Below are 18,087 nucleotides of genomic sequence, written 5' to 3'. Positions count from 1 at the left end.
GAAATTATAATGTAGAGCTATCCCATATGGCTACCCACTAGCTACACATGGCTGTTTAAATCAAAATTTAATTAAAATTAAGTATAATTTAAAATTAAATTCTTCAGTTGCACTAGCCACATTTAAAGTGCTTAATAGCCACATATAGCTAGTGGCTGCCATATTAGCACAGATGTTCTACATCTGTATTGTCCACTAAATGTTCTACAACACAAGAAGTTTAATTTGACAACATTGTCTTAGAAAGTGCCAATACAAAAGCCACTTTAGTTGAAAGTGACTTATATACTTATATATAAAAATGCCCATATGATGGCTTTTCAAGAGGAAGAGGAAACAGATTGTTTATAAATAGAACCTATAATTTCATTCAACTGTGCCAGAAAAATGACTCTTACATTTATAAATCCCACTTTCTTTTACTTAAACTTCTACCCTAAAATGTTTACAAATTCAGAACTTCTAAAGACTACATATGCAGAATCGTATGTAGAGTAGAGTTAGTTCAGGATTCCCAGAATTTATCCAGTCCATCTTGTGCTACTCTTCCTTTCTACACATTTACTCATTATCTTCTCTACAATGTGCTAAGTTAGTGTGTGTGTGTATGTGTGTGTGTGTGTGTGTGTGTGTGTGTGTGTGTGTGTGTGTATGTTTAACTTCTATCTTAGAAGTTAACTGCTTATTTTTAACTTATTTTTAACTGCTGTCTTACACTATACCTCCTTGGTAGACAGAGGCTAATATAGATCCATTTTTGTGTATCATCTTGAGGTAAAGCCTTTAAGTGTCCCACACCCCTAAATTTTTCAATTTTATATAAGAAAGTGATTGTCTTTGCTTTTAAGGAAAATGGGCTGTTCGTCCCTTAGTAAGTATAATAAAATATCCCCCTCTCAGTTTTTTCAAAAGCAGTCCATTCTAATAAATTCTGTACTATAATGCTTGAGTCTAGGATGAATCAGGAAACAGTTAGGGTAAGACTGGAACATCTTATGCAAGAAACTAGGGTACTCAAAAAATGATAGGGACATAGTGAGAGGACATAAGAGCCAGCTTGACAGCCTTCCCACTAGCCATATCTGGCTAGTGCAGTTATGAATTATAAACTGTTGAAAACATAACCTATGTGTTCATACTTAGGATGGATGGATGGATGGATGGATGGATGGGTGGGTGGATGGATAATGGAAGGCCCTTCTTTAGAGTAGAATGCTGACTGGTAAATGTGGATGAGATAGTGAAGTTGGAAAATCACCAGTGTGCTACCATCACAATAAAGGTTGGTTTAGGCAAGAATTTTCAATGGGTGCTAACTATGAGGGGATAGTTTTCATAAGGAGCAAGATACTTACATAGTCTTTTCTTCCCACACACTGCTTCTTAGTTTACAAAGAAGAAAATAAGTATAAATAGAAAAACCAGTGAGAGGCAGATGGGTCTCTGGATGTGATACCTTGAGAGACAGTCAGCATCATTTGTATGTAAGTTAAGATGCATAATCTGAATTTAATCATGAGGAAACATCAGACAAAACCAAAATGAAAAACATTCCATTTAAGAAAAGAGTGGCCTGAGGGTGTCTTGGTGGCTCAGTCAGTCAAGCATCTAACTTCAGCTCAGGTCATGATCTCATGGTTTGTGAGTTCGAGCCCCATGTCAGGGTCTCTGCTGTCAACACAGAGCCTACTTCAGATCCTCTGTCTCCCCTCTCCCTTTGTCCCTCCCCAATGCGCTCTGTCTCTTTCAAAAAAAAAAAAAAAAAGTGGCCTTTATTTAAAATGTCAGTGTTACGAAAGGGAAGAAGAATGCAGGGGGAAGGCTGAGGAACTATTCTAGATTAAAGGAAACCAAAGAAACGTGACAACTTAATGCTAATCTTTGATCTAGGGCTGGATCTAGACTCAAAAAAAATAGTAAAAAACCCATAATTGGGACAGTAGCCAAGATTGGAATATGAATGGCAGATTAGATAAAAAGTACTGATGTTAAATTTCCTAATTTGCTAACTATGCTCTGATTATGTTACAGAATAGCTTTGTTCTTAAGAAATACACAATGAAGTATATTTTTTTTTATTTTTATTTTTAAAATTTTTTTAATGTTTATTTATTTTTGAAGGAGAGAGAGACAGAGCATGAGCGGGGGAGGAGCAGAGGGAGAGGGAAACACAGAATCTGAAGCAGGTTCCAGGCTCCAAGCTGTTAGCACAGAGCCTGATGCAGGGCTCAAACTCACAAACTGAGATCATGACCTGAGCCAAAGTCAGACACTTAACCGACTGAGCCACCCAGGTGCCCCAAAAAATACACAATGAAGTATTAAGGAGTAAAGGGGCATGATGTCTATAACTTACTCTTAAATGATTCAAGAAAACAGTTGTGCATGTGTGGTGAGAGAATACAGTAACAAATGTATTGCATCTTAACAGTTGGTGAACTTGAGTAAGAGCTACAAAGGAGTTTTCTATTTAAGTCTTGCAACTTTTCTGTAAACTTAAAAATATTTCAAAGTAAAAATTTTTAAATTCTATTCCATGTTTTCTAGCCCTTTCTAAGGCACAGAATGATGTGATGACAATGAAAATGCAATCAGAGCGACTTTCAAAAGAATACGATCGACTTCTGAAAGAACACTCAGAACTTCAGGTGGGTGACATCTACTTTATGGACCTAAGTTTTTTGAAATAGTAATCACTAAATCAACCATTTGGGTCATCTGCCCTTCCCAAATCAAGAGGATGTATTCAATCCTGGCTTTAAAAAAATTTTTTTTTAACATTTATTCATTTTTGAGAGATGGCCAAGAGACAGAGCATATAAGTAGGGGAGGGGCAGAGAGAGAGGGAGACACAGAATCCAAAGCAGGTTCCAGGCTCCAAGCTGTCAGCACAGAACCTGATGCGGGGCTTGAACCCATGAACCATGAGATCATGACCTGAGCCAAAGTTGGACACTCAACTGACTGAGCCACCCAGGTGCCCCTGTCCTGCCTTTTTAAAAATGATGAAGGAATCCAGATTTTTACCAAGGGGGTGAAGATGAGGATATCGCCTGAAAACACAAGACAGTCATCACATAGAGAATTACTGACATGCTAACTGATTGCATTCTAGTTTTAGTGGAATTGTAAGCACAAGAACTGAGCCACAAAAATGGCAGCATCGAAAAACAAGCTGGTTCTATAAACATTCAGTTTTGCTGTTGGCAATGTTTGCTCTATTCGTGCCAAAATAAGGTAAAAAATTGAAGGCTCATCTTCACGACTACTCACTACTCCTTCTATCCCAGTGTTTTGTTTAAACATCTGAGGTCAAAACCTATGGCATTCAAATCCGTGATTTACCTCCAATGTGGATTTAAAAGATAGAAATGGAAAAAACCTTTTTGTTGTTAAAGTCACAGAGTCCAGGGCAACAGTTCTTTTTCTTTTCCCCTCCAGTCCAGCAAGAGTCTGTGCCCTGCACTCATCCAGGCTAAGCTTGCCTGTCCCTTCCCTCTTGGTTTGCCAGGCCCTACTCTGAACTGATTTCCCAGCCACTCTCTGACTGCATGTCAGAGAGTTCAGGGGAGACGCCATTCCCGAGGCAGCCCTGGTCCTTCCTGTCCCTCCTGCTTTCAGGATGGGCTTATCCTAAGAATTTGGCAGCTTTTTGTACCTTTCAATCAGGTCTTTTTTTTTTTTTTTTTTTTTTTTTTGAGAGATAGCACAAGCAGGGGAGGGGCAGAGAGAGAAGGAGAGACAGAATCCCAACTAGGCTCCACACCCTCAGCACAGAGCCCGATATGGGGGCTCAAACTCACGAACCGTGAGATCCTGACCTGAGCCGAGATCAAGAGTCAGACACTTAACCACCTGCACCACCCAGGTGCCCCTCAATCGGGGCTTTTTAGCAATTACAGCTGTGCAGTTACTTCGCTGTAGAAGAACCCCTAGTCCCAGGACTCACTTCACTGCCTCTTCATGGTCATTGAATCTCCAGGGTCCATCACTCTGCCTGGCAAAAGGCAAGCAGGTGCTACACCCATAGGCCTTAGAGTCAGACAGACCTGGAATGACTCTAACTCTCATACTACATGATCCCAAGCATGTTAGGATACACCTCTGCAGCTTACTTTTCTTCACTTATGAAACCAGGATAATAGTAACACCTGGCCCAATGGGTTGTGGCAAGAATTAAATAGAATGTGTAGGGTACTTAGCACTGTGCCTGGCTGATAGGAGACACTCAAGAAATGATACTTATTATAAGTATCATCATCAGTATACATTACTCTGTAGAAGTTTTGCTGAAACTGACTTATTCTCAACCAGCCACTTTGGCCTTGATTTAGAGCCAATCAAGAAGGAAACCAGAGCACATTTACCATCTGGTATCCCTAATTGAGTTGCATGTTTGATTTAACTAACTTTTGACATTAGGGTATTCCAGAGAAGGGTATCCCCTGTGTGCTTCAAACCCAGGATACGGAGAGCCCAGCTCACATGGCCTAAAGTAGATGGTTAGATTCTCAACAAGACCACCTTTTCCCCATCTCTAAAACACGGGTCCTGAAAATTGCTGACTTCACCATGGCATAATGAGTATTTCTTCAGGGCATCCTTCAAGATCTGCCATGGAAAATGAAAGAACACTTCAGAAGCCTTTTGCCTAGAAATGGAACTTTTTTTCCCCTCCCATTTGTAAGGTCAAAAGGATGCATATCCCCACCAGTGGACTTTGCCAGAATTTCAGAAACGTTTAGATCCCTGAATGGAGAAAAGAGAAGCAGGAATATTCTCTCATTTTGTTATGGCCAGTGGTGATTGCTGAATGTCCCCATCGTGGTAACAGCTCATGCTTCTCTTAATCCCTGAAGAGTATATGTGACAACCCATTTTCTTTCCCCTCCCCAAATTCCTTCTTCTTGGAGCTGATATATTCTTGTTAACAGATGTTAAATAGTTTCTCTAATTCCTTCCCAAGAAAGTAGTTTTTATTCCATTTCTTTGAAAAATGACCCATCCTGGATATGCCAGGTGCCATGCTGAGAGTTACGCCTTGTGCACTAGTGCATTTAAGGTCTTGATCCAGTTTCTTCTTTTATTTTTGAAATGTTTAATGAATGACATTTACTGAGGATATGCTCTAGACCAAGCACTTAGTTAATGGGTTCATATATTATTCTGTTTACTTTAATCACAGCCCACTAAATTAAAATATTTTAATACCCTATCTTGTGGGTGAGGAAAACAAGTCCCAGAGGTGTTATATAATGTACCTAAAGTCACTGAACTAGAAATTGATAGGATTCAAAGTTGAATTCAAAATCATGAAACCTTGGGGCATCGGGGTGGCTGTCAGTTCAGCATCCAGCTCTTGGTTTTGGCTCAGATCATGGCCTCATGGTTCATGTCAGGCTCTGTGCTGACAGCATGGAGCCTGCTTGGGATTCTCTTTCTCTCCCTCTCTCTCTCTCTCTGCCCCTACCCTGATTGCACTCTCTGTCTCTCAAAATAAATAAACTTTAAAAAAATAAAATCCAAAACCCAGTAATTTTTCTCCAGTTGCCCCATCATTAAGAACTCCCTGTGTTGGTCACTAGACTCTGCTCTTGGATCTGTTGTCTTCCCACATCCACTCTACTCAATCTCAGAGAGCCACATTTCCCAAGCTCCCATGCTGTCTTCTGGGCAGGTTCAGCAGTGGGAGGCACTAGCAGGGGACTGAAGGCAGGAGGGGCAGTGCCGGGGACTTCCCACCGCTCTGTTTCAGGAGCATCTGCAGCAGCAGCACCATCTTTTCCCATGGTCCTGGTATCCACTGGGCAGCTGCCACATGGTGGCCCTAGCTCCTGGGATCCAGAACCGGCTCTCCCCGCTTGTCCCTCTAGCCCAAAGAATGGTGGTTTTGTGCTAATCCCTGAGGTGTCTTACCACACTGTTCCAATGCATCTACTCTTTCACCACCTGTAAAACCAGCTTCCCATAATAAATACCTGTTTGAATTTAAAAAAGAAAGAACGCTCTCAGCCCCATACTTTGGCAGTTCTGTAAACCCCAGGGGGATGACTTGGCATCCAGCACCTTGACTTCTTCGTTTCTTAAATGAGGGTTATAATACTTGAGCATTAAACCAGACCCTGTCTAAGGCACTTTAAATGTTTTTAAACAAGAAAAGCTCTATAGCCCTACAAGACACTAGTAGTTGCCTCTTGATTGGACACGTTTTTTTTCCCCACTCACCCTCCATTGTCCGGTATGAGAACTTGTAGAAGATTCTGAGATTTAAGTGTCATTAAATGACTCCCATTTTCTTTAAAGTGACTCTTACACTTTTATATTTACCTTCTTAACGCTACTTGAGAAGCAAAATGATTGCTGTAGGCCATCTATAGTAAAAAGCTGTATCAAATTGTCATTTGTGAATTATACTTCTGTTGTCAAACCAACCTTAATAATTGAATTATATCTTCAAGTTCTTGGGAAATTTAGCCTTCTCAGTATTACACAGTTGATTTACTTTAAATAAAATAATCATAAAATGACTTAAACTATTATAGAAATAAAAGTGGAGGGGGAAAGCTGGTTTCCTTACCATAAACAGATTCCACTTTGCATAATTTAAATCCATTTTAAATCTGGTCTCCTCCCTGATACAAATACTAAATAAATATTAGAAAACAATCTCGTCAATACAAAGTCTTTGCCTTTCCTTGTTTGCCGTGTCTCTCTTCTAGAAAAGGAAAAGCAAAACTAAGGATTATGGGCAACACAAACCCATCAGCATCTGGCAGTTTTCAAATTTCATTTTGGAGAGTCACCCTCACTTAAGGAACTTGTCCTGAATAACAGCTCCATTAAAGCTGTGACTTTTAGGGGCGCCTGGGTGGCGCAGTCGGTTAAGCGTCCGACTTCAGCCAGGTCACGATCTCGCGGTCCGTGAGTTCGAGCCCCGCGTCAGGCTCTGGGCTGATGGCTCGGAGCCTGGAGCCTGTTTCCGATTCTGTGTCTCCCTCTCTCTCTGCCCCTCCCCCGTTCATGCTCTGTCTCTCTCTGTCCAAAAATAAATAAAAAAAAAAAATAAAAATAAAGCTGTGACTTTTATCTTTATGTCCACTTTAATTTTGGATAAACACAAGATTATCTCCTTTTTTTAAATTGAAGTATAATTAGCATACAGTGTTATATTCGTGTTAGATATATAATGATTCAACAATCTGTACAGTTTTCGGTGCTCATCACAAGTGTACTCTTAATCCCTTCACCTCTTTCACCCGTCCCTCACCCGCTTCCCCTCTGGCAATTGTTCTCTGTATTTAAGACTCTGTATTTTTGTTTGTCTCTTTTTTACTTTGTTCATTTGTTTTGTTTCTCAAATTCCACATATGAGTGAAATCATATGGTATTTGTCTTTCCCTGTCTGTCTTATTTTGCTTAGTATTACACTCTCTAGATCTACCCATGTTGTAGGAAATGGCAAGATTCCCTTCTTTTTTATGGCTGAGTAATACACACACACACACACACACACACACACACATACACACACATGACATCTTCTTTATCCTTTCATCTGTGGATGGACATTTGGGTGGTTTATGTATCTTAGCTATTGTAAATAATACAGTAAACATGGGGGTGCATATGTCTTTCTGAATTAGTGTTTTTGTTCTTTGGGTAAATACCCAGTAATGGAATACTAGGTCATAAAGTACTTCTATTTTTAGTTTTTTTGAGGAGCCTCTGTACTGTTTTCAGAGTACCAGTTTATTTTTCTACCAACAGTGCATGGGGTCTCTTTTAACTCTACTTCCTTGACAACACTTGTTATTTATTGTAGTTTTTATTTTAATCATTCCGACAGGTGTAAAGTGATATCTCATAGTGGTTTTGATTTGCATTTCCCTGATAATGAGTGATGTTGAGCATCTTTTCATGTGTCTGTTGGCCATTTGTAGGTCTTCTTTGGAAAAATGTTCAGGTTCTCCACCCATTTTTAATCAGGTTATTTAGTTTTTTTGGTATTGAGTTTAGTTTTATTGGTGTTGAAGTTTGGTGTTATTTTTGAGAGAGAGACAGCCCATGAGTAGGGGAGGGGCAGAGAGAGAGGGGAACAGAGGATCTGAAGCTGGCTCTGGGCTGATAGCAGAGAGCCCAACGCGGGGCTCAAACTCACAAACCATGAGATCATGACCTGAGCCAAAGTCTGACGCTAAACCCACTGAGCCACCCAGGTGCCCCGCATAAGTTCTTTATATATTTTAGTTATTAACCTCTTATCAGATACATCATTTGCAAATATCTTCTCCCATTCAGTAGTTAAAGCTGTGATTTTTATCTGAAGTGGTAAGATATATATAAACATGTGAAAGTGGTACCTTATCATTCAAAATACTTCCTCTAATCCTGATTTGGTTGCATAATGTTAATGTTACTAAAGTTGCTCTGAAAGCATTAATACTCAGCCTGAACAAGAGCTAGATGAACTTCTCATGTACGAGCAATAATGCTACAACTCCATTTGATGAGGTTTTTTTTTCCTCAGTGTAGACTTTGCTTTCTTGAGTGCAAATGATTTCTAAAGGTTAATTTCGATCCCATTTTCTTCCAGTTTTAAATGATATTTTATAGTTATCTCTGATCAGCAAAGAGTATAATTTGAGAACTCAATTCTATGGGCAAATATCTGCATAACAAACACACACACACACAAAAGGCCATCCCATCTGGGGTTTTTGTTTCCCCTCATTCTTTCCTTGCCAAAAATCTTAATTGAGTTGGTAAGAGGGGAATTTTAGAAATTTTGTTTTCCTGGTATAACCTGTGAAACAAAAGCAAAGTAGATTAAGACAAGGAAACAAATGAATTGATCAAGAATGTTATTTTTCCCCCTTTTTCAAGTAAAACCCACAAACTTTGTAGTTTAAGTTTGAAATGTTCTCAATCTCTATTTTCATATTTGATTATTCTCATAATTAATAACCATACACAGAAAAGAGAATTTTTTAAAAAACTCCTTGTCATATCAATGAATCTGTTTTTCACTCTTGGCTGTAGCTACTTGAGTCATTTTTTTTCTTGCAGAATCGCTTGGGGAAAGACAGTAAGAAAGGCCTGTGAACTTTGAAAGACGATGGCGACACACCATGTGAAGATGACAAATTTGTTATCGTGTTGGCCTGTAGAACAATTTAAAATTCAGTTCAGTAAAAGGTACCATTTATGACCAGCCAATAATTTTGTTAATGCCACATATAGCCTGTTATCCTAACGGTGTTGTCACAATAGTTGATGATGTTTCAGATACATCGTCAAGTCTATATTCCAGCTCTTCTGTAAAATATAAGCATGTTTAGCACCCTAGTAAGATATTGAGAGGAACACTGGTTATATGGTGACTGTTTACTAATAAAAAGAAAAATTTATAGCCAGTTACTTCCCAAATTGATTTTTAAGTTGATGAAATCATTAATAGCCTTAAAAGCTGTGCTGTGTTTTCAGTAATAATAATCTATTTAATCAGATGACGATAATGCTGATGTATTTGAAAATAGTATTCAGTATCAGCAGATTTGTTCATAGATTAAATAAGGACAAATGATCAGAATTAGCCATTATATATATGGGGAAGAGTCATGAAGAGCAAAAAAATAAAAACAATGACCTTAGTTTTTCTTTTTTATAAGTCTGATGATACTATAGTTTACTCTTGTAAAACAGCTATATTGATAATTATATTTTTGTTACTGTGCTTCTATATCTGTTGGACTGTTTCCATTGACATTTGTGTTAATACCACATAATAAGTAGGCATTATACCTTTTTAAAATTCATCTGATAATGAAGTTTACATCTATTTGCATAACTGCCATACACTGAACTTAAAGTTATTTTATGACAATGTGGAATTCTTGACTTAGAAAGCTAATGTAGAGCATATCCAAAGAGCAATGTTTCCCATCGCTGTGAGAGTTACTAAGTATACAAATATTACCTCAAATATACATACACTGGGGTCACAGTTTCTCTGAGATGTATCTGTATTCTGAAAGCTAAATATTAAGTACCATTTTTCCATTCATATTCCTTTAGAATCTCCTTTAGAACATGATAACGACTGTAGTTATATTAAAATGATTTAAGTTGTTCCAGTGTTTAGACATGAAAATCATCTTCCTTGTCTCATAAAGACCTAAATATAAATAATGGAATGGAAAATAATGACTGGAGTTTTTACTTTCCTGATACTTATTTCATCCTTTGTTGTTTATTATCATTTTAGCACCAACTTCATGCATACTTAATTTTTTTCATTGTAACATAGGTGAAATGAGCGAATACATTAGAATTTTATTTCAGATAGAAGTCAGGAGCTACTGCTGGAACACAGACATGTAGGAGACATTTACCAGGAGTGAGCGATGGACTTAGACCAGATGGTCTGACAGCACCATGAGTAACAGAGAAGGGGATGCTTCAGTGGGAGGGAGCTGAATAAAGGACAATTCAGAGTATCGCCTTGGAAATGGCAGAGTGGGTAAATATGAAGGTACCGAGCATTTGTGACCTGGCTTCCACACAGGAATCAAGGCAAATGACAAAATAACAGAGAAGTAGGAAATACACAGCTGTAGAATTGGCAAAACTGAAATTGAATCCCAACCTTACCACTAATTTAGCTGTGTGATTTTAAACAAATTATTCAAACTCGCTAGACTTCCATTTCCTCAACTCCACAATGGGAATAATAATGTTTTAGGTCAGGATTACATAGTAATTTTTCAGGCTTTAAAGCAAGAAAAGCCTGGGCACCCTTTGAAGAGCATGAGGATTTGGAAGATTGCCAGAAAGCACTTAAAGTGTACATTTCAGTAATCTTAACAACCCTCTCAATTTTAGAAACCTGCACCCTGAGGCCTTAAAAGTTTGAGCAGTTTCCCCAAAGTAGCATGGATAGTTAGATTCAGGGCCAGGATCTGAGTCTAATCCAGTTCCCCAAATACTATTCTAGCGTTTATACACAAATTGATTAAAATTTGCTAAACAAAATATTGCCGTTAGTATTAGCCAGGATTTGAACCAGGAAGTTTGGCTCCAGAGTCACCATAATGAACTGCCTCTCAAGCTATGCTTGTTAGTTCCTATTACTCTCCTTACCACCCATGGAGTTTAACAAATTCTATTGTTATAAACAAACAGTATTCTGTGGAGGTTCTGGACTGCAGGAAGTAGTGCTTAAGAAGTTCTAAGCAAGCACCCTAGACTTTGGCGTGAGTCATCCTGGTTGCTTGCCTGGCTCTATCTTGGGCTTAGTACTAGTAACTGCCAGTCTAGAGCCTAGAGTTTAACTACCTGATGCCACCAGCCTGCCTGGACCTCTAAAGACCCATGCTTCCGATTCCAGTGCTGGTCTCTGCTTGCTTAAAGTGACACTCCCACTTCCTCCTGGGACCTCCCACCCACAACCGATTGCACGCATCTGCCCCTGTTGTCGTGCTCTATCTCTGTGCGTAGGTCTGGTTCTGCATTCCCATTCCATTGTCCACCGTCTTCTGGCCGTTCCTGCCCCCCAGCTATGCCCCACCACAGCTGGACAGCCTGTGCCCAGCACTACTAACAAGGCCCCCGGGATGCACCTTGCATTCAGACACCCACTTTATACTGTATAAATATAACAGTCCTCATAAACACTGAGTTTAATATCTAGAATGAATATGTCTAAAGTCCAGGAAGCTCTTCTGAACTTTTATATCCTTCGGCCTACCTTTTCTAGAATTCTTGAAACTCCACTTAGAAAAATTCAATTTTCTTTTTTTTGTTTGTTTGGCATTTCTTTCTCTAATCAGTTTACTAAACATTTTATTATATCGCATCGGTGCTATCTTAGTTGCTAAACAAATATGACCTTATTAGTGTTCCTCCCTATAGCCAAAGTGATTTCTAGCACTGCAGAACTGAAAAACAGCCCCCCAGAAATTATCCATGTCCTAACCCCTGGAAGCTGGAAAGACTCTTCTATGGCAAAAGTGAGTATTACTTACATGGTGAACAATGTGATTAAAGATCTTGAGGTGGAGAGATTGTCCTGAATATCTGGGTGGGCCCTAAATACAGCCACAGATATCCTAACAAGAAAGAGACAAGGAAACTATTACCACACAGAGGAGAAGTCACTGCCACCACACAGGCAGAGTTTGAAGTGCTACAGCCACCAGAGCTGGAAGAGGCAAGGAACACATGTTCCCCAGAGCCTCCTGAAGGAACATGACCCTGCAGACACCAGTGATTTTGGACTTCTGGTTTCCAGAACTATGAGACAATAAAATTTATGTTCAGCCACCAAGTTTGTGGTAACTTGTTACAACAGCCGTAGGAAACTAATGCAGGAACAGACAGCACAAATCTGTCCTGTGCTGGACTGAATTTCACAACGTGTGGGAAATAGACACCGTTTTACACCACTTGGTTTCCCCAGTAGCTATTTGGGTCAATCAAAGATTGCCATGGCCACCCACTCTTTCTGTTCTTCTTCTCCGACAATTTTATTTCCTGTGGTTTCCACTACCACACCAAGCCCCTCTTTCCTCCCCTGGACCACTCTGGCAGATCCTACTGGTCTCCCTGCATTCTCTTACTGCTCTCCTACTGCATGCTCTTGTAAATCATGTCCTTCCCTGCTTAAAGTCTTCCAGTCCCTTCCCATCACATGGAAGACTGGACTCGTGAGACTCGCCAGGCTCCCCATTCCCTTCCAACCACACCTGCATTCTGATTCTTCTTACGACAAGCCGAGTTCTGTTCTTTCAGGGCTTTTGCATACACCGTACATCCTGCATTCCAACCCTATCTGTCTCGGCCTGATTTTATTTTCATCATAGCTCTTATCACCGTCTGAAATTATTTCACTTTTGGTTTGGTTTTGTCTCCTGCACAGTGACAAACATAGTTCCTGTGCACCACGGAACAGTGTTTCTCAACAGGGAGCAGGAAAGATGTTACCAGGGACATTTAGCAGTTTCAAGATATTGGTTGTCACAACTCAGGGAATGCTCCTGGCAAGTAGAGGCCTGGGATGCTGCTGAGCCCACTCCACAGTGCACAGGATGGCCAACATGCATACACAAAAGTACCTGACCCAAAGCGTCATGTTACCAAGGCTGAGATGCCCGCCAATAGATGCTTGTGGCAGGGAGCATTGCTTGTGCCCCAGTGTCCATTCTTTCATCCCGATATTTTTACACACAGCCACCAAGCATGGACGATTTTTCCAGCCTCCTTGTAGGTAGAAATAGGAATGTCATGTGATAGCAATCTCTTCTTTTTTTTTCCTTCCTCTTCCCTGCTACATGAAACACAGCTGTCGCCATCTTAGAGCATGAGCTTGAGGCCACGCAAGCTAAAGTGACAAGGGAGAAGGATGTTGTGTCCCTGACATGTGTCCCTGAGCACCACACCTCCCCTGAGTTGCGGCTCAATAAATAGTGGGATAAATAAATCACATCAGGTATTTTCAACGTGTTGTCCTCTCTTGAAGGCCTAGTCATGGATAAAAAGCCAAAATTTGGGGCGCCTGGATGGCTCAGTTGGTTAAGCGTCTGACTTCGGCTCCCATCTTGGTCTCATGGCTTGTAAGTTGAAGCCCCACATCGGGCTCTGCGCTGACAGCTCAGCCTGTTTCAGACCTTGTGTCTCCCTCTCTCTCTGCCCCTCCCCTTCTCGTACTCTGTCTCTCAAAAATAAGTAAACATTAGAAAACAAATTAAAAAAAAAAAAGTCAAAAGTTGTTTGTCATAAACAGCACAAAACCATGAGCTTTTTTCTTTCTCTTTCCTACTTGCCTTTTAGGTTAGCATCATGATGTTAAATCATATTCTCTACTTGCTCTGCATGTTCAGCTTTTTATATTTACCTTAATCATCATCACCAGCAACATGCAGTGTGTCCCCCACAACATGTGTGTGTCCCACTCCACAACAGTTTACCAGAGAAGCAGACCTCCGGCCTCTTCTCTCTTGTCTCTGCTGTGGCTCTTGCCACAAGGTGAACAAGCAGCACATAAACACAAGAGCATTCTGTTACATCATGTACACACACGTAGTGCCCAAGAGCTTGGACTATAATTATGGAAACTGGGAAGGGTCTAAGTTCCTACAGAACTTGAGTGTGAGTGCTCCTTTTCCTACATTTGAGCAAAGAGCCTAGCTGAAGTTTGGGCTTTGCACCACCAGCCCCCTGCCCCCAAACTAGATGCCTTCCTGGTTAGCCGGATTGCTCCAGAAAGTGTATTGCTTCTCCAGAAATCTTTGTTCTCCCTGAAGCACCACCTGTGGTAAAGAATTTCCCTCTCACTTCTTCCAAGGGTTGCCGATTTCCTGGAACACGAAGAACTTCAACCGCCAGTTCTTAGTCAATGACTTTCTGAAATAACCCTCCACAGGGGGTTTGTTCACTTCCTGAAAAAGTGTTTGCATTTAAGTTTGCTTATTTTCTCTTGAAACCAGATAGATGGCAAATAGAGAAAGCATAAGCATTCCAGTTAGCAGTTTGGTTAATGGTCTTAACAAATGCGTATAAATGTTGACAAAAATGAAATTATACCATACATACTATTCTGTGACCTGCTTTAATCCCCTCTCCCCCACATCAGCAAGTATTCTTCTACAACAGGACTCTCCAATCGGACCTTTAGTAGGTCACATAAACAACACCAGAGGAGACAGGGATTTTTCAAGCCACATGAAGTCATCCTCAGATGCCCAGTCCACCACTTCTACCACTGCAGATCGCTGACTTGGGGCACCTGGCTGGCTCAGTTGGTACAGCACACGACTCTTGAACTCGAGGTCCTGAGTTTGAGCCCCACGGCGGGGGTAGAGTTCACTTAAAAAGAGAGAATTACTGACCCAGGCAACGAGTGTCAGTGGTGGGACCATGCCCTAAGCACCCAGTGTGAGGGCCTGACATGGGGATGACACCCACCGTCCATGACACAGAGCATTTAACTTACCACTGTTGTTGGTCACTTCATGAGCATGTATACTGGTGGAAGATTAGAGCATCATGACTGTGTGCATGGACTACCTGGGATCAAATTCATCTCCTTTGTTCCCACTTGGACTCTCAATCTCTCCACCTTTAAAGTGACAACAAGACTCTGCCTCCTGGACTTGCAGAGAGAACTAAGGGAGGTGATGCACAGAAAGAACTTTTTCTGGCAATAAGCTACTCTGAACATCATACAAAAACTTGTACCCAGAGGTAAATTGCCTGGCTGGTTCAGTCGGTTGACCGTCCGACTTTGGCTCAGGTCATGATCGCATGATCCATGAGTTTGAGCCCTGAGTCAGGCTCTACACTGACAGTGCAGAGCCTGCTTGAGATTCTCTCTCTCCCCCTCTCTCTGCCTCTGGCCCACTTGTGCTCTCCCTCTCTCCCTCTCAAAATAAATAAAGCATTAAAAAAAAAAAAAAGCAAATGCCCTTGCTCTACATATGACAATGTGCCATGGGGCAGTGTAGAATGATGCCTTGTCCTAAAAACTGGAGGCAGCCATCCTCCTGCTGCCCCAGACAAAGCATGCTGCCCATCTGCTGAGGAATGCAATAAATGTTTGTTTATTTGGATTGAATTCCTTTCAGTTCTAATGCTTCAGATTCTCTCCAGATGACTCTTCCCATTCCTTCTCTTTAGAGTGTGCCCTGTTATCTTAAGATCATGACAGAACCAGCTACAGTTTTGACCAACTTTCTTAAAACATTAGTAAGCCCCTCTTCCTGGGCACTAACGTATTTCCCTTCAGATCCCATTGGCGGATTTGATGTGGAAGGCCCTGGTGTGGGGGCTTTATTAGCCACCTGAACCTTAACTGCAGTTCTTTCTTTTCCCACTAATTAAAGTGTGTGTGTGTGTGTGAGAGAGAGAGAGAGAGAGAGAGAGATGTTTTTGAGTCTTCTTAAAAAGAAAAAGACCTGGGCACCTTTGTGCCTTAGTTCGTGAAGTGTCTGACTCTTGATTTCAGTTCAGGTCATGATCTTGCAGGTTCATGAGTTCGAGCCCTGCATCAGGCTCCACACTGATGGTGTGGAGCCTGTTTGGGATTCTCCCTGTCTCTCTCGCTCTCTGCCCCTCCCCCCACTCTCTCTCAAAATAAACTTTTTTTTAAAATTTTTTTTTAATGTTTATTTTTGAGACAGAGAGAGACAGAGCATGAACAGGGGAGGGGCAGAGAGAGAGGGAGACACAGAATCTGAAACAGGCTCCAGGCTCTGAGCTGTCAGCACAGAGCCCGATGCGGGGTTCGAACTCACGGACCATGAGATCGTGACCTGAGCCGAAGCCGGATGCTTAACCGACCAAGCCACCCAGACGCTCCAAAATAAACTCTTTTTTTAATGTTTATTTATTTTTGAAAGAAAAGCAGAGAGAGAGGGGGGACAGAAAATCCCAAGCAGGCTCCGTATTGTCAGCACAGAGCCCAACATGGGGCTTGAACTTACGAACCTTGAGATCATGACCTGAGCTGAAATCAAGAGTCGGACGCTTAACCAGCTAAGCCACCCAGGCGCCCCATAAATAAACTTTTTAAAATAAATAAGTAATAAAAAGACAAAGACACAGGTAAATCTAGGATTTGAGGGGGTGGTGCCTGGAGCTGATACAATTTGGGATATTCTCTGTAAGAAAAAGAATATAAAATCAGAGACAAATTAGGTTGAACATGAGAATTCATTCAGATGGAGAACAGAAATCACAACAAATTGCTTGAACCTTGGAAATCCAGACCCCCCTTCTTCTAAGGTCTCTGGGTGATTTATCCAGAATGCTTCCTGGATGCACCCCAGTTCCTACCTAGAAACATTATGTAATGTGAGCATTCCGAGGACTCCTATGTACCTTAAAAGACCCAGAAGTTAAACTTCATTAACTCCGTATAAATCTACCTCTAGGTAAGAAGTGGGAGGGCAAATTTAATGTAATCAGTTTACTGAAAACTTCAAAGAGAAATATGAAGACTTCATAAAGGAATGTAAATCACAATCACTTATTTTATAGTAGACATGTTAGCTTCCTGTTACCGCTGTAACACATCACCACAAATTAAGTGACTTACAGCCACACAAATGTACTATCTACAATTTGGGGGGTTAGAAGTCTGAGATGAGTGTGATGGGACTAAACTCAGCATCAGCAAGGCTCCTCCCTTCTTGGGGGAGTCTACAGGAGAATCTGTTTCCTTGCCTTCTCCAAATTTGCATGGCTTTGTTGCCTGTATCCTTAGCTCATGGTCCCCTTCCTCCACCTTCAAAGCCAGCAATGTCTTTGAGACTTTCAGTCAGTCTCTCTCATACCACATTACTCTGACATTGACCTTCTGCCTCCTTCTTTCTATTTAAGAACCTTTGTGACTAAAGGTGCCTGGCTGGCCCAGTCTGTAGAATGTGCGACTCTTGATCTCTGGGTTGTGAGTTCAAGCCCCGCATTGGGTGTGGAGCCTACTTAAGAAAAAAAGAGAGAGAGAGGAGAGCCCTTGTATTGTGTCCACCCAGGTAATCCAGGATAATTCCTTCATCATAAAGTCAATTGATTTGCTAATTTAATTTCATCTGCTACCTTAATTCCTCTTTGCCACATGACTTTACATATTTACTGTTTCTGGGGATTAGAATATAGGAAATTATTTGAGTGCCTAGTCCTTTTTTTGTTTAAAGTTATCTCTGTGCCCAACATGGAGCTCAAACTCATGACCCCAATATCAAGAGTTGTATGCTCTACAGACTGAGCCAGTCAGGTGCCCCGTGAGTGCCAAGTACTTTTGAAAATATTTTTTGCAATCAGATTCTCATAACTTTTTATTGGTTCTCAATTTGGATAATTTTTTTTCTTTTTTTTTTTTCAAAGTCCATTTATTTATTTTGAGAGCGCAGGAGCTGTGGAGGGGAAGAGAGAGAGAGACAGAGAGAGAAAACCCAGAACAGGACCCGCACTGTCAACGTGGAGCCCCACACAGGGCTTGAACCCACGAACATCAAGATCATGACCTGAGCTGAAACCAAGAGTCAGACACCTAACCGACTAAGCCACCCAAGTGCCCTAAGAATTTTTATT

General features: G+C 40.9%; 1 protein-coding gene across 2 annotated transcripts in view; it reads left to right on the top strand.

Moving 5' to 3' along the window:
• LOC109268063 (B cell receptor associated protein 29) overlaps positions 1-10,203 on the top strand; it is a 55,836-nt gene extending 45,633 nt beyond the window's left edge. For both annotated transcript variants that reach the window (XM_019451180.2, XM_019451179.2), the window contains exons 7-8: positions 2,548-2,648; positions 9,067-10,203. In XM_019451180.2, the coding sequence (XP_019306725.1) occupies positions 2,548-2,648; positions 9,067-9,102 (137 nt within the window). In that variant the 3' untranslated portion in view covers positions 9,103-10,203. The remainder of the gene's footprint in view (positions 1-2,547; positions 2,649-9,066) is intronic.
• Positions 10,204-18,087: the final 7,884 nt, after the last annotated feature.

The sequence above is a fragment of the Panthera pardus genome, unplaced genomic scaffold (genome assembly GCF_024362965.1).
Source record: "Panthera pardus isolate Hobbes unplaced genomic scaffold, ASM2436296v1 HiC_scaffold_8, whole genome shotgun sequence".
NCBI classification, from domain to species: domain Eukaryota; kingdom Metazoa; phylum Chordata; class Mammalia; order Carnivora; family Felidae; genus Panthera; species Panthera pardus.
This window is presented reverse-complemented; position numbering and strand designations above follow the sequence as displayed.